The sequence below is a fragment of the Conger conger genome, chromosome 1, assembly GCF_963514075.1.
Source record: "Conger conger chromosome 1, fConCon1.1, whole genome shotgun sequence".
Lineage (NCBI taxonomy): Eukaryota > Metazoa > Chordata > Actinopteri > Anguilliformes > Congridae > Conger > Conger conger.
This window is the reverse complement of record NC_083760.1, coordinates 69,132,774-69,157,663: the sequence shown is the minus strand read 5'-3', so window position 1 is coordinate 69,157,663 and position 24,890 is coordinate 69,132,774. Positions and strand designations below refer to the sequence as shown.

At 45.4% G+C, this 24,890-nt stretch overlaps 1 protein-coding gene across 5 annotated transcripts; it reads left to right on the top strand.

The window, feature by feature from the left end:
• Nucleotides 1–355: 355 nt before the first annotated feature.
• On the top strand, nucleotides 356–24,377 carry tax1bp1b (Tax1 (human T-cell leukemia virus type I) binding protein 1b). Of its 5 annotated transcripts, none has more exons than XM_061240313.1 (18): nucleotides 356–486; nucleotides 4,642–4,839; nucleotides 8,501–8,603; nucleotides 9,932–10,119; nucleotides 10,546–10,704; nucleotides 13,486–13,634; nucleotides 13,794–13,884; nucleotides 15,137–15,322; nucleotides 16,440–16,691; nucleotides 17,264–17,434; nucleotides 18,414–18,465; nucleotides 18,564–18,682; nucleotides 19,113–19,238; nucleotides 20,551–20,637; nucleotides 21,380–21,566; nucleotides 21,738–21,886; nucleotides 22,579–22,667; nucleotides 23,341–24,377. In XM_061240313.1, the coding sequence occupies exons 2-18, from the start codon at nucleotides 4,654–4,656 to the stop codon at nucleotides 23,540–23,542; spliced, it is 2,496 nt and encodes an 831-aa protein (XP_061096297.1). In that variant the 5' UTR covers nucleotides 356–486; nucleotides 4,642–4,653; the 3' UTR covers nucleotides 23,543–24,377. The 5 variants fall into 5 exon arrangements, with proteins under 5 accessions (XP_061096297.1, XP_061096288.1, XP_061096313.1 ...); XM_061240304.1 differs by having other exon boundaries at nucleotides 17,261–17,434; XM_061240329.1 differs by lacking the exon at nucleotides 19,113–19,238 and having other exon boundaries at nucleotides 17,261–17,434.
• Nucleotides 24,378–24,890: the final 513 nt, after the last annotated feature.

Genomic DNA, 24,890 nt, shown 5'->3' with positions numbered 1-24,890 from the left:
ACTGTATACACATTCCCTTTATTAAAATCTGACAATGGGCACTTTAACCTTGTGTGATTTGTTTTCTTACAAATCTCTAATTTTGGAGGCAAATAAATAAATGACGGGTCTTTGCCACAAACATTATGCAGAGCACTGTATGACTTTTGGAAGCAAGGAATTTGGATGGATTTTGTGTACTATTCATGTCCCCCCCCCCCCCCCCCCCCAATATGAGCATTTGTGCTTCACTTTTCTAGGGAAGTTGAACTAGAAGTAGAATAAAAAATATACATCAGACATCAAGTAATATCAATAGTGCCCCCAGGTCTTTAAAATTGGTCAACATAGAAAAGGCCATGCACGTCATCCGGAAATGATGTCACGTTGTTATTCTATTTCAGGAAGCAAGAAGGGGAATGCCTTCAGCTTGAGAGGGGAAAAAGTGCGTCAACAACTGTTTTGCAGCATAAACCACGTTTTACTTCAATTTCACATGGGAAAAAGGTATTGTTGAATATTATTAATGTGTAAATCCATAATTGACAAGGCATATACTTTGTAGTTGGTATGCTAACCTTGATCTTCTGTTGGTTCGAACTTGGCTGACAAGCAAGCTATGGCTGTTATTGCTAAGCCAAGGACTTCGAACAGAGCTAACGCTGAGTTGTCATGTAGCTGACTAACGTTAGCAAATTTATTTGGCTAAATTGGAGTGGAGAAAAAAGATGTATTGAAAAATGCGAATATACGCTTTTGAGTTTTATTTAGATTTTACATATTTGAGCGATGTCAGAAATAAAACAATATTTGTTTTGGTGGAGCTAGCAATAAACTGATGTTAGCTAGCTAGTTTACAATCTTAAGAGTTAGCTAGCTAACGTTAGCATTTTGCATGTCTGTCGCACTGAACGGCCTTCACTGATAAGGCCTTCATAATACCAGTTTTCACGAGCTCAGCGACTCGAGGATAGTCAAAAATATCCAGTTAGTTTTAGCGCTCACTGGTTGTCCTGCTGCCACGATTTTTTAAACAAATATAACTAGCTCTTATTTACATGTTATCTACATGACATGTTTACGGATGTAGCTAGCTAGCTATCTAACATGCCAAATTAACCAGATTATCCAATGTATAAATTAACTTTGCTGTTTGTTAATATTCATAGCCTAAGTAGTTGGCGTTAAGCGAAACTGTTAACGCTTAAAACTATTCGAAGTTTGTTTTTGAAGAATTGAACACGTTATTTAATGGAAAGGTCAGGTAAACACGATCAGAGTTTTACTTGTATTCAGGTCGTTAGCAACAATAGCCTGCGTAGCTGCTGTAGCATCTTGGTATAACCCAGCAGCTAAATGAAGCCAGTTGTCTGTTCACTAAAAGTTAGGTAGCAATTGAATATCTGAGATCGCGGGACCAGTTAATTAGTTGGTCTCTAACCAACTCATTAGCTAGCTAACTCTATTTTGCAGCATATTTGTTTTTATAATGGAACTGCGGAATGGAGACACACACATTACTAGCTGCGTTCCTGTGATGTAGGCTAATGCATTTTTATGATATCTTTTTACGACGTCATGCCATGGCCGGGAAATTTCTGATGTGAAGTGTTTCGAAACATAAACCCCATGTCATATATCTACCGGTATGCAGTGACAGTCAATGTAGTAATACACTTATGTAACATGTATTAGAACTAGGCCTATGTATTATGTACAGTACGGTATGCAGATAGGCCCCTGAAATGCAAATTGTTTGAAGACAATTTTGGGTCTACAGGTTTAAATCTAAAGAAAGAAATGCACCAATTCTCAACAATTAATATACCATATTATGATTTAATCTAGTTGTAATGGGTAAAGGGGGTTCCTTAATCCTGTGGAGGTCATAATTAATAAATTAAATAGATTAAATAACCTTGGCAGCCACAAATTGGCAGATGATGGTGCATTTCAAGCTTCCCATTAGGTAATTGGTTTTTCACAGTCAGCTAGTTAGTATGTGTTTAGTCAAATGTTAATAATCAGCTTTGTAATCTTGCATGGAATTCAACCTTCACCCCACTCTGTTAGTCAATATGGAATGGCACTGCCTGTGTGTCCTCTGTCCCAGTCCCATATTGATGAATGCTACAGAAAAAAAAATCTGCTATACCTACACGTTTGAGTGAGTAGTGTGAGAGGGCCTGAATCTGAATAATCTCATCTTTACCACTCAAAGCAGAGCGAAGCCATTTCTTAAAATGTCACCAAACCCAGGCCAAGTTGATATTACTTTAAACATTAAACAATTATTGTAGTGAATATCTTTTCAAATATAAGCTACTTCTAGGAGAAGACAAATCTTACAATAACTCAAAGTATTTTTGCCCCAGTTAATAATTTCTTAGGTTCCTTTAAATTGAATCACTTGCTATGACTGTAAACTACATATTATCATGAATTGTTATTGTCCTCTAATTGTAGAGTCATCATATTTGTCAGTAATTTCAGTCAATCTTCCTGAATCCCGATCACTTTCAGCTTCTGTGCTGTGACTTTGTTCATGGGGCACAGTTTGATGTACCTGTAGGCCATTGTTTGAGTCACACCCACCAACCCTTTAACAGTGGGGGAATCCTTTTCAATCTTTCCAGATTGACATTACTGTATGGATGTGGACATTACTAAGTAGGTTTCTTGTTTTGACTTTCTATGAAATCCTTCCCTTCTGCCCCAGTTCATAGGTTTTTGTCTATATATAGCACATCATGTATCTTTTGTGACTTGTCTGCAACTGAATGTTGGCACTTCTTTTGTTTTTGTTTTACAGTGAAATTATGTTCACTTCTTTGTAGTGGGACTTGATACTCGATTGTCTGTTATGTAATCGGCTAGGCTAACAGAAAACTAATTTGACACCAAATGTACGTGTAGGTTTCGGGGTGCTAGAAACATATGTTCGTAAGCTCACTGTCAGTTTTTGGGAGTGACATTTAGCTGCAGGGTAAATGTAGCCATAGTTTAAATAGTTTTCAGTTGATGCTATCTGGTCGCTTTTAAGACCGATTACTGAAGGGAGTGTGGGAAGAGAGCCCTGTGTGCAAATGGAAATGATTCAGCCTTTTCTGTACTACATGTTTATTCACAGGGCTGTACATAAGCCAGACTGCACTGTTTGGCTGAGGGAACTGGGCATATAACCAGGAGTGTTGAACAACATATGGAGCACTCTTCTTCTACCTTTGAGCAATTGTGTTCTTAACCCTGGGGGAGCATTTTAGTATCCTGCTTGTATACAGAAAGTTGATAATATGTTTAGGCTAATCTCTAGAGCAGTCGGCACTCTTCTTTTCCCGCAACACAGCCTGCAGACTATTGGTCACATGCAAAATCTTTAGTCCTTGTGTTGCCACAATTCCAGAGATGCACGTTCAGCAGTTGAAATCAGTACATTGTCATGAATTACAATTCAAAGGTCTATGTGTCAAACTAATGACAAGAGTGATGACCACAATGATGACATTGCATAAACATTTTATTGCTGTACCGTGAACATTGACCTCTTACATTAATCAGTTACTTCTTTAATTACAGTAGGGAATGCTACGGCATTAAAGCATTTTGGGTATTATGTCCAGACAGTTCACGTTACATGAAGGGGGTCCGAACTGAACATTTTTTAAAATTTTAAAATTTATTTTATTTTTAAAGATATTTCTTAGGCCTTTTTCAGCTTTATTGGACAGTATACAGTATAGAGAGACAGGAAGAACGGGAGCGAGAGAGAGGGGAAGACATGCGATAAATGTCAGACGGTCGGATTCGAACCGCCAACGTCGCGGCTCGCAATGAGCATGCGGTCAGTGCTCTACAGGCTGCGCCACCGAGACACCCTGAACATTTTTTTAAGGGACAACATTTCTAAGCTTCTTACATAATGGATCGTATCTGAAATCAGCTGAGTGTGAATCATGATTTGTTTAGACTGCTTTCAGTCCGCTGTTCCTTCGGAGCTCCTTAGAGGAATCTCATAAGACATCCTCTCTTTTACAGATATAGCCTAGACTTAAAAGCTCAGGCATAATAAACTCATTTTCTGAACACCAAATTTATCTTTTACCCTAACATTTTCTATGTCCATCTTACATCTGTATGCATTTGCAAGCTGAAGTGGACCTGAAGTGTCATGGACGACAACAATATTTGGCAAAAATGACTTCCAGAAAGTGTTTTTGTTGAAAGTAAACGGCTGCTACTGCTGGAGCCAGAATTGAAAATGCTCGGCTTGTCCAATGAAATATTTTATTTGGGCTTGGCTGTGTATCCCCATAGAAGAGCCCTAGGGCCCCAATAAGACACAAACCATTATTGTACAGCTGGCTGACTGTCACATGCAGACTTTATCGCAGCAGGGAAAGATTTTGAAGTATGCCGGCAGTTGGGAACGTGGTTTATTCCTCATGGCAAGTCTGTTATTCTGGTTGCGTATTTACACAGGCCCTATCCCAGCTTGTTTACTCTGGTAGGCAGTTGGAAATAATTGTTGAATTCATTCAATAATGACTAGATAATATTTGAAAACTTTTGCAGGCGAATTGTGTTTGTTTCACTGTTAATGATTTTAAGTGAGTAAACTCCTCCGTAACTGTGAAATGTCCTCTTCTGCTGTCTGTCCTTTAGGGACACCCTTTGATGGGAGAGATGGCGTTCTACCAGGAAGGCCCCTCAACTAGCAGCACCATGGAAACGTCAAACTTTGCCCATGTGATCTTCCAGAATGTGGGGAAGAGCTACATCCCCAACGCTGCCCTGGAGTGTCACTACACCCTCACCCAGTTCATCAGACCGCACCACAAGGACTGGGTCGGCATCTTCAAGGTGCCTCTTCTCTCCTCTGTGGTTTTTTGCGCATTTCACTCCTTTCATTTCCCTTCTCTCTCCATTTCCTCTCCCTTTTGACTCTCACTTTTTGGCTCCTCCTGAACACTGTGTGGACTGAGGGGTGTGTGTGGGTGGTGGCAGGGATTAGCAGCTTAACTGGTCTTTTTTCTTCTGTTTTAAACACAGCTTTTTCACCAATTAGCCACCAACAGAGTGGAGTGAATGTCCCCCACTGTTCAGAAATGTTTATAAATGAAATGTCACCATGAGATGGCAAACCTATGATCAAATTATTATTATTTTTTGTCCTTTAAAGAATTTCGATTATCTTAAATTTGCATAATGAAACGATGTCACTTTCCTTTATATTTTGGTGTGCAAATACTGCATAATGTCCATATTGCTGGTGTAAGGGGGATGCCTATGTTTGGGGACAGTGGGGGGTGTTGATGGTGCTGGCCATCATTGTTTATGAGCTGTAGTAGTCCTGCTGTAGACTTGGTGATATTTTATTTGCAGAGCAGGTATTTAAACCGCCACTCCTCCTGTTCATATGCCTGGGTCTACGGTGTTCCTGCCCTGCATATTCCCATGCTTATTTTGAAACTCTTTTTTATTGTTTATTTCTTTTAATTTTTTTTTCCAAACGCCCTCCATGAATATTTCGGCACAGCAAATTGGTACATTCAGCTCAGAATTGGCATATTGCATATTATTTGTTCCTTCCTTCAGCAGGCAAAACAAAGATACTCAACGACAGAGCAGCCCTGCAGAAGCCAAGCTTTGGCCCATAAATCCTTTATCACAGACATCTGCATGATAGTGCCAAGCTAGAACACACAGGAGCATGTCTGGGCCATGAGTCACTGGTCTGTAGGGAGGTTCTGTTACCGGCACACGGTTATTTGCCGCAAGAAGCGCACATGAAGAGCTATCGCACCCTAGTGACGTGAAGCTGTAACAGCCTCAATCGGCAAATGTTGGCCCTGTGGAGTTTTCTTCTTCAACACACCGAGTGTTCAATCTTTATTGAGCAGGACTGGGGTGGGTGCAACTTTTTGTTTAGGATTTTGGGCTAATATTATAGCAGAAACATGCACCAGATGTTCTTCCTTCAGCCTAGAAAAATAATTAGTTTGAAAAATAATCCAGAGACCATTACAACACTAATATTTTGAGATGTTTCTTTTTATTGTTTAGAAGTATATTTGTCATCGTATATTTCTGAATATGATTAAAACGGGTAAATTCATTATTTAATTATCCGTAATGGGATGCCACTAGGGACTGATAGATGATATCCAGTATTACTGATATAATTAAATTATACTGATAATTGAAGTCGTAAAAATGATTGAATGCATTTCACAGCTAAAATTATTACAATCATGATACATCAATACAGTGAATTATAAAGACCAATGGATGTCATGGCATTCAAAGAGACAGCTTTAAAATTAAGGATTGCAATTCAAACTCAAATCACTATGTTTATACCTATTGGTGCAAAGCTGTTTGGTGTGTTACATTCTAATCATTTTTATGTGCTTTACAGCTGAAATGTTCAGTCCAAAGATACTGATACCATACAACAATCCTGACCATGTTACTTGTATGTAGGATATAAATCCTTCTAGGTTTATTACAGGGTTACCAGTTGATTGGTGTTGAATCTAAGCAACAGCAAAATGTGAAGTTGTTTTAAAGGTACAATAGTTAATTTTGGACTTCTAACGGTCAAGAATTGCAGCAACAGACACCCTTAAACCACAACACTGTTTATCCCTCCCCCTTGTCTCTGAACGCGCTGACATTGAAACCCCCCCCACGCCATTTCAACCAATGAGCTTGAATTATTGTACAGCTATACAATGTTTTGGGACTGAGTATTGGTCTGTCAACTGTATGTTTTGAAACCCAAATTGAAGGACTATAAACACAGGCAGAGGGCGAGTCAGCACGTCAGTGAGCCTTTTTAAACGATAGGAAGGGATTTACAATGGTCTAGTGACAATGTTTTAACACAGAAATGGTGTTGTACCTTTAAGGTTTCCTACGCCGCGGTGTCTGAACACGCCGGAGCGGCTGCTCTTTGATGGCGCAGCGCTTGCACGGGGCCGTAACTTTAAAGGCCTCCCGCGCGGCCCCGGAACCACTGGGGCGAGCGGCGGGGCCGCTCCGGAGAAAGCAGCCGGGGTTTATAATTACGGTGTCAGTGCGCAGCTGAGCCGGGCTCCTGCCGTGATTCATGGCGGCGCCTCGCTCGCCCGGGCCCTGCTCTGCGCTTTATTTAATCGGTCCTGTACGTACACGCAGCCCCCGAACCCGCCCCTCGCCGCCGGCGACTGCAATTTCCCACCGCGCAATTACGCCGCTATTTATGTCGGCTGCCCATCTCTGCGGGGACGTAAACGATAACGTGCGAGCGTTTCGAGCGTTTCCGAGCGGGCACGGCCTGAAAAGCGGATACCGGCAGTCGGTACATCTGGGGTTTTTTCCCTCGACGCGTTACAGAACCGCTGTCTAATGGGGTTTGTGCTTGACAGAGATGTTTAAAAATGATTCATTGTCCTTTTTCAGTGCGAAGTACCGTCCCAAGGATGGTACAGTACCAGTGCATGCTGTTGCTAATGTAATCCATGCACATTGAAGCTATCCACACATGTTCTCTGGGGCCCAAGACAAGACGGATGTATTTCTTTTTTTTCTTTTTTCTTTTTTTTGGTAGTTTGCCCTCTTACCTGTTTGCCTGTAATGAAGTTGGGAAACGAGGACTACTACCTAGCATTAACGCTAACGATGCTCAAGCCTTTACTGCTTCCTGTTCTTAACTGCGCTGACACCCCAGGCTCCTCTCAGGTGCTCATGGGCACTTCTGCTATACTGACATCACTGTGAAAGGAAGTGTAAGATACCAGCCGTTCCCTGATTTTCTCTCTCTCTCTCTCTCTGTGTGTGTGTGTGTGTGTGTGTGTGTGTGTGTGTGTGTGTGTGTGTGTGTGTGTGTGTGTGTGTGTGTGTGTGTGCGCGTGCGCGTGCACGTAGAACTTTCTTGTGCATACACAAGTCTGATTCTGGCTGACAGTTTTATGGCAGAGGGCTGAAATTATGGATGTATGTTCTGCACTCCCCTCATCAGCCATCAGTTAACAACACATAAAATTCATATAATTACATCTTGGTTTACATTTTGAAGTATGTATAAAATTTTCACCTATTTTGCTCTTCCTGTTTGAGCCTGGCTGCAGCTAACCAAACCCATGCTTCCCTTTCAGTAGCGTGCTCCAGGGCATTGGCCACGTTTGCAGGGGGCCGGGAAATGAACGCTTAAAGGATCTCTGTAAAAGTCTCCAGAGCTTAAACTTCATTAGCTATCGTACATTTCTTACAAAGGCCTTCTTGTTTTCTGATGGAGTAAAAATATTGATAATTATAATGTAAGAAAATTATTATGATTTACACTGTCTGAAACAGCCATTTTCATTTAGTTTCTTCTGCTTATTACTGTCGTTCCACAGTGAGAGGGGTGGTTTCTGGTGAAGGTGTTGTGTGCTGAAAGGCTATTTCTGCTGTGGGTTACAGTAAGGTACCAGCAGGGTACTAAGATACCCACTCTGTGCTGGTGTGTTCCGGACTGTAACCACTTTTCTACCCACAGGTCGGTTGGAGCACTGCACGAGACTACTACACGTTTCTGTGGTCACCTTTTCCTGAGAACTACGCTGAGGGAACCACAATCAACAGAGTAGTGGTGTTTCAAGGTAAAGTTGCAAAAAATCCCCCATTTTATACAAGCCTGTTTATCCTTATGGTGGAAACAGGAAACCGTTAAATGCCACACCTCCTTTTTGGAATGCCCTCGTGTGTTAGCCTGGCCTTTCTCCTCGTTCTGGCCTTTCTGCAGAGTTTTTACTTCGCCGGGGGTGTGGGGGGAGTCCGCAGGGCTTCCGATTGGCTCGCAGGCGTGGAAATGCCTCGTGACTGGACGAGAGGGCTTTTAAAAGTTTTAATTTTAGATGTTTAATAATTGCAGAAGAAGACTGTTTGGCTTGTTCTCTGTGTGGGGACGTGACGCTGCCTGTGGAGACTGGCGGGCAGCCCTGCAGGGCAGTGTGTAATTGGCCTTGGCATCGGGCAGGGAGGGAGGCTTTCCGTCAGCAGTCTGAGCCTGCTGTGCGCTAAGTGTGCTGCTCCAGCGGGACGACTCCACAGCTCCCCCAGTGGCCTGCGGGGTGACTGCAGGCTCCCAGATTCAGAGGACGTTTCTCTGCTGATGCAGCATCGCAAATACAGTTGTGCATTCTGAATAAGGAGAAGAAGGAAAAAAAAAACGTCTGCTTTCAATTTTTTCCCCATTTACCTTTTCCCTCCTTATCTCCAAATTTGGAATGCCCATTCTGATATCACTTTTTGGTATGCAGAGTAGCATCTGCTCTCCAGAGAAAGCCACTTCTTCACACTACTGCTACAGTGTCAGGATTACTTGCTACAGTCAAACCAAATGATGTTGCTGCTCTATCTTTCTGTATTCGTAACGGATGCAAATAGCATATTTGTCAATACAAAAGCGCATCAGGCTGGAAACATAATGTTAGAAGTAAGAAAAAGAGAAATTTGTTGGGGCACTGTGCCCTTGAGCAAAGTACCTAACCTGAATTGCCTTTGTGAATATCCAGCCGTATATCATTTCTATGTACAAATAGGACAACAACGTGTGCTAAATGCTATAATACAATTCAATGTGGGTCTTGGGTATTTTCAAAAATGTTCATGTCCCTCCAAACTCTCCCATCATCTCTCTATCATCAACATTTGAAATGAAGCCAGCCATCCCACCACTAACACCAACAGAGAGCCAAACCCAATCCTAAAATGGAAAGTTTTAATTAGATTTTTTTGTCACTCCTTCCCCTTTGAGCTGCTCATAGACCAGGAACATTGTCTGCTTGTGTGCTCTATAAATTTAAGCGTTTATATAGAACTTTTTTTCCCTATTGCGTTTGAAGGTTTGTAAAGATGTGTTTATTGTAGTTAACTGATTAATTGAATCCAACCATAATTGGCACTAACGGCCTCGCTTGTTTTCCAGGATACTATGTTCCGAACGACGACGGGGAGTTCTACCAGTTCTGCTATGTCACACACAAAGGCGAGATCCGGGGGGCTAGCACCCCCTTCCAGTTTCGGGCCAGCCACCCCACGGACGACCTGCTGACTGTGGAGGACGAGAACAACTCCGACATTCTAGTGGTCACCACGAAAGCTGGCCTGCTGGAGGTGAGAAATGAACAAAACGCACGTACGCATTCTCTTGTAGACATGACGTGTACGCGCACACTCATACCTGCGGACACGTCCGTACCTGTGCGGTTTGGCTATTCACCAAATTCTGTGAATCCAAAGATTTGATGGCTTCAATCATTTATGTTGTTTATTCATGTCTCGAGAGTGTGTTTAGTGGTAGTATTATTAGCATTATGACTATAAGTAATACCGGTTATAAAAGGGTACTTCTGAACTTCTAAAAGTTCTTTACGGTAGTCTGTCTTCGTAGCTGGTCTATTGACCTTTGCAAACACTGAAACAGGAACTTGTATGAAAATTTTAGTGTTAACCGCTCTTTATGATTTCCATACTTGTTCATAATCACTTGTGAGTTTCATGGTCATGAGGTGTCCTCCAACTCTGCTTTCCCTCCTGCAGCAAAAGGTGGAGGAGGCTCGGAAGGAAAAAGAGGAGCTTGTGAGGGCTATGACGCTCCTGCAGAGAGAGAAGGAGGAGGTACAGGAGGAGAGGGAGAAAGTGCAGAGAAAGTGTGAGGAGGAGAGAGAAGTCTGTGCCCAGCTGAGGAAAGAGAACCAGGTGAGAGAACGCCCATCTACTGCAGTCTTTCTCTCCCTCTCCCTCCCTCTCCCTCTCTCTCCCTCTCCCTCTCTCTCCCTCTCCCTCTCTCCTTCGTTTGATCGGGCTGTGCGATCGCGTGAGCGCCTTCCCTCTGCTCCGTTTGAAGTGCCAGGGCCCCACCGGCGGTCGCAGGTAAACTGCATCCATCCAGGCTGTAAAACGCTGTCATCACACCCTAAAGATGTGTGAGGGTACAAAGGGCTTCCTCCAGTCACCTCCAGGCAGGATGGAACTCATCTATTCTTCACTGTGTAGGGAGTGCTTCTGCAGTGTGCGGTTTGTCTGTGATGAGTGGCTCCACTGGTCCTGTACATTTTACTCTTGAGGTTCTGGGAGGAAGTGGGTGGTGGTTCTGGGCATCCAGTGAATGTATCGCCCACAGAGAGCGAGCATGATGTGGCACTCGCACAGACAGATGGGATACATACACGAGAGCAAGGAGACCAATGGCATTTCAGCGTGCCGCAGTCTTTTACGGGTTCTCTTCTTTTGGAAGAATGGGTGAAAAACATGGGTGTTATTAGTGTTTTGCAATGTAGCCATGCTGTAATTAAAAACATAATTTGTAGTGAAATCATAAAAAAACAGCTCAAAAACAGGATAAGTGAAAGGAATGGCCGGAGGAAGAGATTTTGAGTGTGCAATCTCTTAGCGCCCCCTAGTGTGTGTCTGTCACACAGCCCTGTGGGTTTCCCCACAAAGTTTACTTTGTATGACACTGCCTGGCCCCTCAAAAAAAGCCTCAGAACACCTAAAATTTGAATCTTAGAGGTGATTTTTTTATTACAACATGAAATTAATTTATCAAATGGAGTGTATAACTTAAGCATAATAGTTGTGGAGTATACCATGCACTGTAAATCTACTTGGAAATGGAAATGGCCTTAAGATGAAAACATAAGTACATATTTTGCGGCTGTTAATTTTACGACACTTTTATAAGGTTTTTATGTGCTGCTTAAATTGTTCCAAAACTTTGGCAATAAAATTCATAGAGTAATTCAGATGGTTGTGCCCTGCGGGAGAGGCAGGTCTGAAGTGGGTCTTTTTTCAGAGTGACACACCTGGAGATGAGAATAAGCTATAATTCTGCACTTATCGAGGGGGGTATTCCATGTGCTGAACGGAGCCTAGCTTTCAATTTACACTTGATCCTCTTCCAAAGACTATGTCAGCGGGGTCTGTGCAATGAGTCACACCGTTTCTGCTTGTGTGTGTGTGTGTGTGTGTGTGTGTGTGTGTGTGTGTGTTGCTTCATGCACGTCTCGGGACTGATGCCCGTAGCATTTAGGAGACGTTTGTGATTTATACCTCCGCTGACAAGTTCTAACAGAGTGTATGCGGAGCGGTGAGTTGTTTTCGCCGTTCGTCAGTGTATAGAGGAGCACAGATGGGTCTGACTGCAGTGCTGCTGGTCTTTCTCTCCCCTCTGTGTGAGCCAGGGTAGATGTGTGTGAGAGAACGTCTCCTCAGTTCCCCACATGGGGCGTTTGGCTCAGCGCTGTTCATTCTGAGCAGCTCAGGATATCAGATATCAGCTGTAATGGGAACGGGGCACATCTGATTCACATAATGCAAATCTGGCTTTAATACCTGGATGGTCATGAATAATAGGTCCATATCAGGATCGAGTGTGCTATTTGCTCTTTTCGCCGCGGTGAAATGTTTTCATTTCTTTCTGTTTGATTGAGAACTCTCACCTAGTAGATTAGAGTATAAACTTTCCAACAGTGTATGGCATGTAAAATTGTAAAATTAGAACTTGGACTGAGGGCTGAGAATAACCACGAGAATGTTTTCTTCTGCACGCTTTGCACAGTCATCCAGAACATTATGTGGTAAGATACAGGCACAACAGTCGTAATGGTTGTTTTCCTCTGGTTTTTGGAAGTGTTTACTAATTTGGCCAAAAAAATGAAGCCATGGCCACATGGATTTGGGGAGAAAGTTGAAGCATGAATTCTGATACATGTGAATTTGGCAAAGACTTCCGTATTACTGCTAATAACATTTCATTTTACATTGCCCCATAAACATGATATTGTATTCCAATTTTTATACTTCGTAATGGGGGGGAAAACTTGTTGAAACCAGTTTTTCAGATCCCTAGATATCTTAGACCCTATGCTGATGAACAGCTAATTTCCACTTGGAAGTGATTGAAAGTTTAATTAATCAAAATGGCTGATTTGTAGTAAAATATATAATTATTTAATGATTTACAGCAATGCACCATTTTGCCCTTTTTAAATTTTATTTGGAGACACTAAGGGACATCAGAGTACACAGCTTACATTTTACTTCTGATCTTTAGTAGTTCTGGCTGTCACTCAGATTTTGCACACTCAGGAAATCCATTTTGCATCAGTATTTCAACACACTTTTGCATTTTTACTAAATTCACCACAGTTTATTTTCATAAGTTAGGTATAAATGAATTTGTGGTAAATGCTCAGAGTGTCTTGCTTCATTTAAGTCATTTTCCAAGTGACACTCACACATGTATAGAACACTAGATAAGTAGGCAAGGATTGGCCAGATTTGGTATGGGACCAAAGGCGTTAATGTTGTTAATGTTGTTAATGTTGTCCATGTAACCACTGTTACTTCTCATTGTCCTGAAGCTCTTTGGAGGGCAGTTGTGTCTTCTCTTCCCTGAAGAGCTCTTTCCAGTGGCCCTTCCAGAGGTTATGAAACCTCTCTTTCCATTCTTCAGAAATGTTTGGGTCTCCATTTCAGGAGCTCCAGAGTGCCTCTCAGAACCTGCAGGAGGAGAGGGAGGAGGTGAAGAGGAAGCACCAGGAGGTGACCTCCAGAGTCCACCAGCTGGAGGAGGACCTCATCGGTGTCACACAGAAAGGAATCCAGAAAGAGACAGAGATGGACTGGTGAGTGAATCGTGGTGTGTGTGGTGTGTGTGTGTGGTGTGTGTGTGTGGTGTGTGTGTGTGTGGTGTGTGTGTGTGGACCCATGTGAGAGATGGGAGGGTTAGGTTGCCCTGTACGTTTTGGCACGGTGAGAAGCTGTTGTGACTGATCTCTTCACAGCCTACGGGACAGAGTGAAGAAGCTGATGGTGGAGAAGGACAGTCTGGAGTCTCAGCTGCAGAACGAGCGCGATGAGAAGGAGCTATATAAGGTGACGCACGCCCTGTGTGATTTGTGAGGGAGTTTGGGTGCTGCTCGTTTCTGCTGTCACTGTCAGAGTGAGTTGGGTGGTCTTTGTTCCCTGATGAGTTTAGACCTGGCCTGCCTGTACTCGAGCAGATTTACTCTGATCTGTTATGTGGACTAATGGTTTTACGCCACCTCCTCTCTGTGTGGGGTTGAGAAGGGAACGCCCTCATCTTGTTATAGAGAGGCAAACTAATCGGGGACAGTGCAGACGTGTTCAAGGACGACCACTTCGTTCGATAAAAAAGAAACCCTCATCCTCCCTTTTTGTAATGTTTTTTGCTCAAGGCCTGCGGGAGTTGTAACTTTCTGGCCTGTGAGATATTTGTATCTGGCTCACACAGTTACTCAGCCATCCTCTCATATAAGAGAGCATCAGCATGCCGATCAGGACAGGACACATCATTTTATATAACATGGACAAAATATAAGCATAAGAATATGGACAACAGCATGTTAACCCTTCATGTGGTGTCATTTTAAACCTGGTGTGTTTTGGGCAGTATCAGTGTAGACCTGGTGTGTTTCGTACAGGGCCTTTTTAAGCGTGTCAGTTTAGAGCTGGTCTGAACGCTGGGGTTTTCTGTGTGCTGTTCTCTCGCCCTTCCCCACAGGCCTCTCTTCCGCCCACGTTTCATCCTCGTTACTCACATCTCATCTATTCCCTCTCTTACTGTCATTAAGCGGGGAGCGCTTTACGTCCTGTTTTTTAAATGAAGCTGGCTTATTTGAGGCTGTTGATGCTTTCCATGTGTGAGTGTGTGCCTGGTGGTGGCCACTGCTTACTTACGGGGACTGGGACACACGGTGGCCATGGAAGTACAGTGGAACCTGCACATCATTTAGGAGATTTACTACCAGTCTCCTAGCCGCGGTGTAATTGGGCTCTTTGTGTACGTTTCATAAGTTGCTAATACTGTGTAGTATTTGCCTCAAAGCTGGTTATTGTTCTGTGCTTACTGTAATGGCACTGCTTAGGCCAGGTGAAAACGACTGTCTTTTAAAAAGAAAATGTGTTCCTTCTGTACTTGTGTGTGTGTGTGCTTGTGTGCGTCTTTGTGTCCCTTTGTGTATTTGTATGGGTGTGTGTGTCATTGTGTCATTGTGTCATTGTGTCTGTGTGTCTGTGTCTGTGTCTGTGTGTCTGTGTGTCTGTGTGTCTGTGTGTCTGTGTGTCTGTGTGTCTGTGTGTCTGTGTGTATGCGTGTGTTCTGCAGGTGCACCTGAAGAACAGGGAGCTGGAGACACGGAAGCTGACGGCGGATCTGCAGATGCAGAAGGTGGTGGATGTGAACAAGGAGAACATGATCACTCAGTTTAAGGAGGAGGTGGGGCGTCTGCGGTCGTGCCTCGCCGAGAAGGAGAAACTGCAGAAGGAGATCCTGTCCAACAGCGCCTCCCCGGTACGGCTGCCTCTGCACACGCCTGTCCCGCTGGACTGACCAGTGCAGTCTGTAGCCCTGTCTGTAGCCCTGTCTGTAGCCCTGTCTGTAGCTGTAGGGTGGTTTGTCTGTCGGTTAGAGGGCAGATGTGAATGCATCCGCCCATCAGTCATCATTCTGTAGTGTCTGGGCGTACGTGCGGGTCTAACGTAGGTGTGGGCGTGCGGGTCTAACGCAGGTGTGTGCGTGTCTGGGCGTGCGTGTGTCTAACGCAGGTGTGTGCGTGTCTGGGCGTGCGTGTGTCTAACGCAGGTGTGCGCGTGTCTGGGCGTGCGTGTGTCTAACGCAGGTGTGCGCGTGTCTGGGCGTGCGTGTGTCTAACGCAGGTGTGCGTGTCTGGGCGTGCGTGCGGGTCTAACGCAGGTGTGCGCGTGTCTGGGCGTGCGTGTGTCTAACGCAGGTGTGCACGTGTCTGGGCGTGCGTGTGTCTAACGCAGGTGTGTGCGTGTCTGGGCGTGCGTGTGTCTAACGCAGGTGTGTGCGTGTCTGGGCGTGCGTGCGGGTCTAACGCAGGTGTGCGTGTCTGGGCGTGCGTGTGTCTAACGCAGGTGTGTGCGTGTCTGGGCGTGCGTGTGTCTAACGCAGGTGTGTGCGTGTCTGGGCGTGCGTGCGGGTCTAACGCAGGTGTGCGTGTCTGGGCGTGCGTGTGTCTAACGCAGGTGTGCGTGTCTGGGCGTGCGCGTGTCTAACGCAGGTGTGTGCGTGTCTGGGCGTGCGTGCGGGTCTAACGCAGGTGTGCGCGTGTCTGGGCGTGCGTGTGTCTAACGCAGGTGTGTGCGTGTCTGGGCGTGCGTGTGTCTAACGCAGGTGTGTGCGTGTCTGGGCGTGCGTGCGGGTCTAACGCAGGTGTGCGCGTGTCTGGGCGTGCGTGTGTCTAACGCAGGTGTATGCGCGTGTCTGGGCGTGCGCGGGTCTAATGCAGGTGTGTGCGTGTCTGGGCGTGCGTGTGTCTAACGCAGGTGTGCGCGTGTCTGGGCGTGCGTGCGGGTCTAACGCAGGTGTCTGCGCGTGTCTGGGCGTGCGTGTGTCTGGGCGTGCGTGCGTGCGGGTCTAACGCAGCTGTGCGTGTGTCCGGCAGACGGAGAAGGACGCGCTGAAGGAGCAGCTCCGCCAGACGGAGGAGCAGCTGCAGGCCACGCGGCAGCAGGCCTCCATGCTGGCCTCGGAGCTGAGGGACGTGTCCAGCGCACGCGACCGCAGCATTTCTGACCTGCACCGCCTACGCGTGGAGATGGAGGCGCTGTGCAAGAGCCAGGCCGACACCCAGGCCCAGTACAGCCGCATGCAGGAGCAGCTGGACAGCATGAGGGCTGCCGCCCTGCAGGAGGCCGTATGGAGCCCTTTCCTCTCACGTGCCCTTTAGAACCCAGGGGCTCATTCCAGTCGCTTACGTCTCTCCACTCCTCTCCTTTCCTCACTCCTGACCCGAGGTCCGCCATCTTTAAGGACATTCCAACCCCTTAAATGTTCCTTCTAGGAGTTAGGTAGTAGAAGTTAGGAACTCCCAATCTTTCCGTTTGAGCAAGAAAATATCAGCGCATCCTTTGCAGAAGTTCTATTTATTTTTGATTTTTTCAGAAAGCCAGACGTGTAAATGATCGACCTGCGGATCAGCCTCTGCCCGTCTGCCATGCATCGGCCGTGTCTGTAACTGACGCGAGGAGCAAGGGCATTCCGTTCGCCTAATTCCCGCTTTTCCCGATTTCCCCGTCTTTCTCTTTCATCTTTTCTTGACCCCTTCCGATGGGTGGAGCTAGGGTCAAGGAGAGGAGTAAAGACAATAAAAAAGGGATGTGAATGAGCCCCAGGTCCCAATTTTTGGCAGCCATTTTAACCTTCCGTAGGCCACCTTATCTTCCTCATTGTGTTAACGGTGTAGTGACATGACTCCGTACCCAGCAGGCCGGGGCAGAAGGAGGGGGGGATGCGGAGGCTGGGAAGGAGGCAGAGCTGCAGAGAGAGGTGGAGGACCTGAAGCTGAGGTTGCACATGGCTGCTGAACACTACAAGGAGAAATACAAGGAGTGCCAGAAACTCCAGAGACACGTGGCCAAGCTCTCCGAGCAGCAAGGGGTGAGTTCACACGTGCGTTCAAGACCACGTTAGCTAACCTTTTGAAAAGGTAGCGTGCAGCAACTAAAGTAGCTGCAGATTGGAAAAACGCAGAGAGATCAAAAGTTTTCAAGTAGTTGGCTGTTCTAATACACTTTAATCAATGTAACATTTGTTGTTACTTTTAAAAAATAAATCACAGGTAAGCAACGAATCAGCTAGCTGGCATTGTTAGACCTATGTCACATTCATTTGTATTTGTTGTTGGTGAACTAAATGGAATGTTAATTCAAAGTTGCTCAACAGTAACTGTTTCCTGCAAACATAGTTCACCGCAAACGTTGGCTTTCTTGAACACATGTCAGGTTAATGTCTCCAAGCGGTTACCTGGAGTATGCACCTGACCCAGGTCAGTAGCTTTCAGCCCTGGGGAGAGTTGGGGCCCCTGTGGGCAGGTTGGGTGCTGCACCCCTAACAGGGCAGACAGGTTTACTCTACTTTTACCTACTGGATCATTATTTAACGACAGGGTCATCCATCATGCCTGCAGTGTAGATAGTGAGCTCCATAATGTGTGGGACCAACAAATAATTAACATGTGGAGATTCAGATTTTATTAAAGGGTATTTTTATACATGGTTTCACCAGGTAGAAATTATGGCGCTTGCGTCTACCCACTGGTGTGTGCATTCACTCTTTACTGTTGAAACTTACTTTATGAGTTTAATTTCACTCAGACGTACACTGCACATCATGCCTGCAGTGTAGTTACTGTACACATGACTGTCTTAATAACCCTACAGGTGTGATGTTATTATCATATGCACTCTGGCTGGCTACTAAACGTGAATCTATCATAAAACATCAGTTGGTGAATGTGCTGTAGGTAACCGGTACTCCTGCAGCAGTAGTGTAGATGCTGCTGACGGCAGGTTGTGATTGGTCGGTGAGGGCCCTGGGCCTGCTGATTGGCTGATCTGTATCCGTGTGGTGTTCTTAGGACTCAAAGAAAAGTGCGGTGGCAGCAGAGATGCCCTCCAGCCCGGAGCAAGGTATGAACGCCCTCTTCTCCGTGAAGCTCTCCTCCCTGTAACCGCTCATCTGCTGGGCCAGGACAGCCCGGGGTCTGATCTGACATTCTGTGTTTCAGGGAGCCCAACATCCTCCAATATTGCACTTGATGCAATTATCCAGGAGAAACTGAAAGGCATTAATAAAGAAGTGATCGAGAAAAGTGACAAGTACAAGAAATGCAAACAGATGCTGAGTGTAAGTGTGTGTGTGTGAGTGTGTGTGTGTGTGTATGTATGTTGTGTGTGTGTGTGTGTGTATATATGTTTGTGTGTTTGTACAATTCAGGTGTATTATGTATACCGAGGCTTAAGTGTGTTGTGGTCCTGTAAATAATATCAAATTAATATAAGAGTCAGTCAAGCATTTTTGTCTTATATTTAAACGTAAACGCTTATTACACTTTATTTATTTACCCATTTCATGACTTAAAACAAGCTAATATTTTATTCTTGAGAATAAAATGCTGATTTAAAAAAATGCTTGTAAAGACGGTAGTTTTGCAGTGTGTTGCCTGTGTACGTGAGGAGTGCGAGTGTTTCAGCGCTGTGTGAATGCGTGACCCCCGTAATGAGGCGTGTGACCGCGCGTAATGGCCAGAGGAGGCGCTGACGTGTCGTGTGTGCAGGAGGAGAAGGAGCGCAGCTGCATGTTTGCTGAAGAGCTGGCGAAGGTTGAGGTGAAATGGAAGGAGCAGTTGAAGATAAATGAGAGCTTGAAGCTGCAGCTGGCAGCCGCAGAGGATCGATATAAGGCGAGTCACGCTGGCAGGGCTGTGTCCCCTCAGACACTCTGCCCCGCACTCTTAAGGAAGCTCGTGTGCGTCTTCATGTCTGAAGGGCACAGTCGTTTTATTCTGGAAGGGGAGTGGCGTGTACCACACTGGTCCATGCATGGCCTGGGACATAGGGTACAGTTGAGTAGCATATGCTGCTGTTTGTCATTTGTGCAAAGTCACTAGCCAGTCTATTATATATCACTTGTACATGCATCGCTCACCTTAACCAAGGCCCATAACTAAATGACTAATGTAATGTATTGCTAGTGATAAACTCATTTATGTGTTTAGTATTGAAGGTCAGTAACTATGTGGAGCACTTAGTACTGATGTGCGAAGATCCTGTCAGAGGCAGAAATGAGGAGTGTATTTGCAGGGGAAGTTATGCTCTGTGCTAAAGCATTAGTTTACAGTGTGGTGGAGCTGGCTGCAGTCTGGACCCTGGCAGTGGCTGGATCGCAGTGGGCTTTATCGCTGGGGAGGGTTACAAATGACTCCTCAGCTCAGCCGTTTGCTTGCAGTCTGCTTGCAGCTGCGCATGAAGTGCACTCCGGTGCAGTGACTGCGCAGCTCAGCAGGTGAGGAGAAGGGGCAGCCAGCAGCCTGCACTCTGAGGGGGCAAACGTGCTCCAGTCAGCCCTGCAGCCATGGGATCCAACAACAAATACAACCGGGGAGAAAAGGCAAAATGGGGAATGAAAGTTAGAAAAAAAAGCAAGGTTGTTGCCACGGGATGGGTTACGGGGAGGAATGTCACTACGAGGTCGGCCGGGTCTACTGGGATGAGGTTGCACAAGATCGTCTTACACTCCTAGACTCTGAACTCTGCGATTTTTCCATCGAAGAAAGAGCATCTGTTTATCACTCCTTTAAACAAAGAGGCAGTCTCCGATATTATCTGCAGATGGACATAAATACATGGACAGCATGGTTTACGGAGCGGTCCTCTCGGAGACAGCTTTTATGGCTGTTTATGTGAAGGCTGGAGACAGTGGGACATGGGTACTGAAAGATCCTCTCCTCCACCCGCCTAATGCGTTTCTTGGCTCCGACTGTCTCATGTGAAAACGGGGACTGTGTGTCTGGAGGGGGGATTACTTTAACAGGTTGTTGTGATAGGAGGCCTCCAGTCATGTGACCTACCCCACTGAGCCACTGCATTTGCAGCCCATATTTCTGGTCATCTTTGGCTCCAACAATAGCTCCTGATGTGATTTAAAATGGTAATCTTTAAGAAAAACGGCATTTGCCGACATTGTTTGAAAGTTTCCCTGTGTCTGTGCTGCAGAGCCAGGTGGCAGAGAAAGGGCGGGAGGTTAAAGAGCTGAAGGAGAACGTGGCGCTGCTTGTGAAGGAGAAGGAGAAGCTCGAGGAGGTGCGTGCTCCTTCGTGACTTTTCAGATGGCTCCTAAAAGCTCAGCTCGCCACTTTGGCCCAGCTTCTCATGTGGGTTTATCACGGTTCTCTAATTGGAGTGGCAAAACCAGTGACTTCTTATTTTCCATTCAATTACTGTGGACCACAGCGAGATCCGCACTGACACTGAAACAGCTGAAAGGTAACCCACGTTCAGCTTAGAAGGGCAAAATGACCCAGTTTGAGGTTGACTCTATAAATGAAATTGGCGCCTGCTGAAAAACATCAATAAAAAACGAAAAAGACTTAAAATTCCCTTGAAAAGGAGATTTATTTATTTATTTTAATGAAGGGAGGCAATTAAACTGTTTGTGTGCGAGTCCACTGTGTTTGATTGTGGCGCGTGGCGTTGTCTGGGAGACGGAGAGTGACGCAGGACAGGAAATGTGTGTGTGATTACAGGTCTCAAGTCAAGCTGTACACTGAGCTCCGTAATGTTTGGGACAAAGACTTTTTTTTTTTTTTTCATGATTTTGCATACCACAATTTTTGTTTTGTAATCAAGCAATTCACATGCAGTTAAAGTGCAGATTTTTTTACTTTTATTAAGGGGTGTTTTTATACATCGTTTCACCATGTAGAAATTACAGTGCTTGCGTATCCCCACTGGTGTGTGCATTCACTCTTTACCGTTGAAACCTACTTCATGACTTTAATTTCACTCAGATGTACACTGTACATCTTGCGAATGTCTTTGGCAGGGGCTGAAGAAGAGCTCAGAGGTAAAGGAGGGTCTGGTGTCGGAGGACTCCAGTCTGGAGGGCAGCCAGCCCATGTTCCTGCAGTACCCCCTCCCGTACACCCAGGATGCACCACCAACTGCCCTGGTGGCCCAGCAGTCCACAGAGCTGCGCTATGGGAACCCCTACACCACTCCTGACCCAGAAGGTGAGAGGCATGGTCCCTCTTCCTGACACACACACACACACACACACACACACACACACACACCCAAAGCTGCTGGGTTTCTCTCCTCTGTAGTTCTGCTTGGAACTGTTATGTTTCTATGGCGATGTTCCGGCGTCTCCACAGCAACGCGTGCTGTTCTCTCTCACCCAGACGGAGCGGATGCAGAGTTCCCCTCAGACCAGATGCCCATACGGCCCCCTGTGGGGCCCCCTTCCTGGGACAGTAATGTGGTCTGCATCCAGCCCTCCCGAAACCCCAGTCCCCCCGATGGCCTGGAGGAGCCTGAGGCGCCCAGCAACGTGAGTCCTCTCAACCACAAATACGGCCCCGGTGTCGAAACCCGCTGCCGGGGAGCCTGTTTCTGCCTCTCCCCGTGTCATCTCCTGCCCCCACCAGCTCTCTGTACCTCTCACACCAGTGTGGGGCTGGGGATGAGTTGCCTGTACAGGAATTTACAGGAAGCTTCAGCCACTTCCCCCAGCACTAATGAGCCCGAACAGCAGGTCATTAGGAGAGTCTCGGCCATTATATTATTACTGCAGAGGTAACGCTAAAGAGGGAAGGCCACTAGTGAACCACAGCCAGCGCTGTTCCTGACTAATCTAATCCGACCATTCCCATTGAGTGGAAAAAGGACAATTACACAAGGCTGCTCACACTACACAATTCACACCTAGCTAAACAAGTCCTCTAATTCGCTTTGTTGGAAGAAAGACCTTACATATGCCCAGTTTCAGCAACCCCTGCACACAGCAGGAATAGATTACTGCTGTTTTGCTGTGCTGACAGGAAGTAATGGTGCTGATGTGTACTATTACGGGATTCTGTGGCTGAGGTTGCCTCGAGGAGAGGAGGCTATGTGAATATGCTTTATGGGGTCTGGACTGTCCATATTCTAGAGAGGTTTTCCAACTTGCATGTCATATCAGAGATATTGTTACACAGAATAGTTGATGACATTTGGCTGAGGCTGGTGATGTGTCTCTTCCAGGAGGGTGGTGCCACAGAACAGCCAGTGGCAGGGGAGCCCCAGAGCCCCCTCCTCACCGATGGCCGGCCCCGCTTCTGCTTTGATTCCAGGTAATGTGCCCCTTGCAATACAACCAGGTCCTCCCCCACTGTGCCTTCCTGTCTGTTAAAAAGTGGCCGTGGGGAAGGCCTGGGATGGTGCAGTGTCTTCATGTCAAGTCACCCCGTGGCCTTGTAGCAAGCTCACCCATGGTAGCACAGGGGCAGATTCCCATTGTCATCCTGTTCTTTGTCCTATAGCAGGGACATCTGTGCACTGCTGGTGGGGTCTCACATAGCCACATACATTATTACTCTCATGCAGCTCTGTCGTTGGTCTGTTCGGCAACATGTGTTCTGTAAAGTGAAAAGCATATTGAGATTGATAGACTGCTAGTTTAATTTCCCTTTGCCTTTTGTTTTGTTCCACCAGTGTTGGTGTGGTTTCATTATTCCATGATCAAGCAGCTGGGACAGGCACAGCTTTCCGTTTATTCACTGTCCAAAACTAACACTCTGTTTAAGTGTCCTTTGGCATTTTAATCCAAAACAAACCCACTCTGCCCACATGGTGTACTAACGAAAGCAGTAACTGAGCACAGCTTGCAGAGGGGTGAAAGCAAAGACCGTAAAATGTGGACAGTATGTGTGCATGAAAGCATGTATGGATTCAGACACTACATACAAAAACATTATGTCAAGGGAATGAGCATTTTCATTCAGTCCTTCATCCTTTTCCCCACAGCTTGGACATTCAGAAACGCTGTCCACTCTGCGAAGTCATCTTCCCTCCCAACTACGACCAGAGTAAGTTTGAGGAGCACGTGGAGAGCCACTGGAAGGTCTGTCCCATGTGCAGCGAGCAGTTCCCCCTGGACTGTGACCAGCGGCTGTTTGAGAAGCACGTGCTCACGCACTTCGACAGCAACGTCCTCAACTTCAGCTAGACGCTTCCCCCAAAACACCAGAGCCGGTGAAATTAACCTTAGCGTCACCCTGTAGTAGGCCTCCAGCTAGACATACTATTTAGTTTATGCTGCCATTCCAAGTAGCAAATGCATACAGTCGCATGCAGTGGTTTGAAGATTCTCAGTTAGGGACCTGAATTCTAATTAGCCTCCTTTCTCAATAAGATTTCTGAGAGATCAGCAGTGACACTGTAGAGGGCTCTCAGGAAGTGTCCACCTCGCACTGCTCCTCTGTGTGGCTCCGGTGGATAAAAGACATGAATCTGAGGGCCACCTGATCTGTATCACTTGATTGGTTTGCAGTTTATACCGTTTACTTTGCTCGGGCACATAAATGTCTAGGTGGCAATCGCACATTGCACTGAATGCTGGAAAGGTTGAGACCTCCTCTAGCGGAAGTACATGAACTTGGTCACTGCTTTGGGGTTAAGAGATGCAAGTACTTCTATGCTATAGTTAAAATTATTACATGGTATCATATTAGAATCCATTTTAAAATATTTTTTAAGTTTACCACCAAATTATTACACTATATTTATGGAAAGAAACAAAGTAAAATAATGTCACATCAGTAATTACTCTAGAGTCTATATATTTTTTCCTTGCATTGTGACTCCAGGTCTCTTCCACAAACCTCGACCTTTCACCCCACTTACATGCATACCTGATTTTACCTACATATAGGGCTTCTGTTAGATTGCAATATATCTGTTTGATCATTTTTTTGTTAGTTGCCTATGTTTTTGGGTTATTAGGAAGACTCATTTCTTTATTTGTCCTGTCTAAACTAATCTTATAAAGTCTTTGTTTGCAACCATTTGTCTGTGTGATTGATGTCGCTACATTATTGATCGATTGGGGAGGGTTTCACAGTTAAAGGAATACACCAATATTTTGTGAAAAATACCCAGACTTACCCAGACACAAAAATGAAAATGAATTAAGTCTGGGTAAGTCAGAAAAAAAGGTATATTTCCCACAATGTTGGTGTATTCCTTTAAGGCTTCTTAAAGATGGCAAATACTAATGGAACAACCATAGGAGAATTGAGTAAAGGCCTCTTCATTTAAGAGTACGTTTTTACACTGTGGATTTGGCAAGCCTTTGGTGAATAATAACTAGAGGGTGGTCACCTAGGTTAGATTTAACCATGGAGTTTAACCCATTAAGCCCTACCCTTACCCCTATTGGCAAGTCAATGTATTGAAGACTCTTAAAAATAGGTATTTCAACCTGTTGGCCCATTTGTGCTTCTCTGCAGTGCAGCCTGAGAAGAGCAGTTCTGTTGATGGGCTTCTCTGCCTCCTAGCACTGTTAAAAACAGGTT

What these genes read in the sequence shown, in the direction of transcription:
- tax1bp1b (XM_061240304.1), top strand. Translation starts at nt 4,654, where the DNA reads ATGGGAGAGATGGCGTTCTACCAGGAAGGCCCCTCAACTAGCAGCACC. An exon ending in GCCCTCCAGCCCGGAGCAAG is followed by an intron (nt 18,466 to 18,563) that starts GTATGAACGCCC and finishes TCTGTGTTTCAG; the next exon opens with GGAGCCCAACATCCTCCAAT. An exon ending in AGCCTGAGGCGCCCAGCAAC is followed by an intron (nt 21,887 to 22,578) that starts GTGAGTCCTCTC and finishes TGTCTCTTCCAG; the next exon opens with GAGGGTGGTGCCACAGAACA.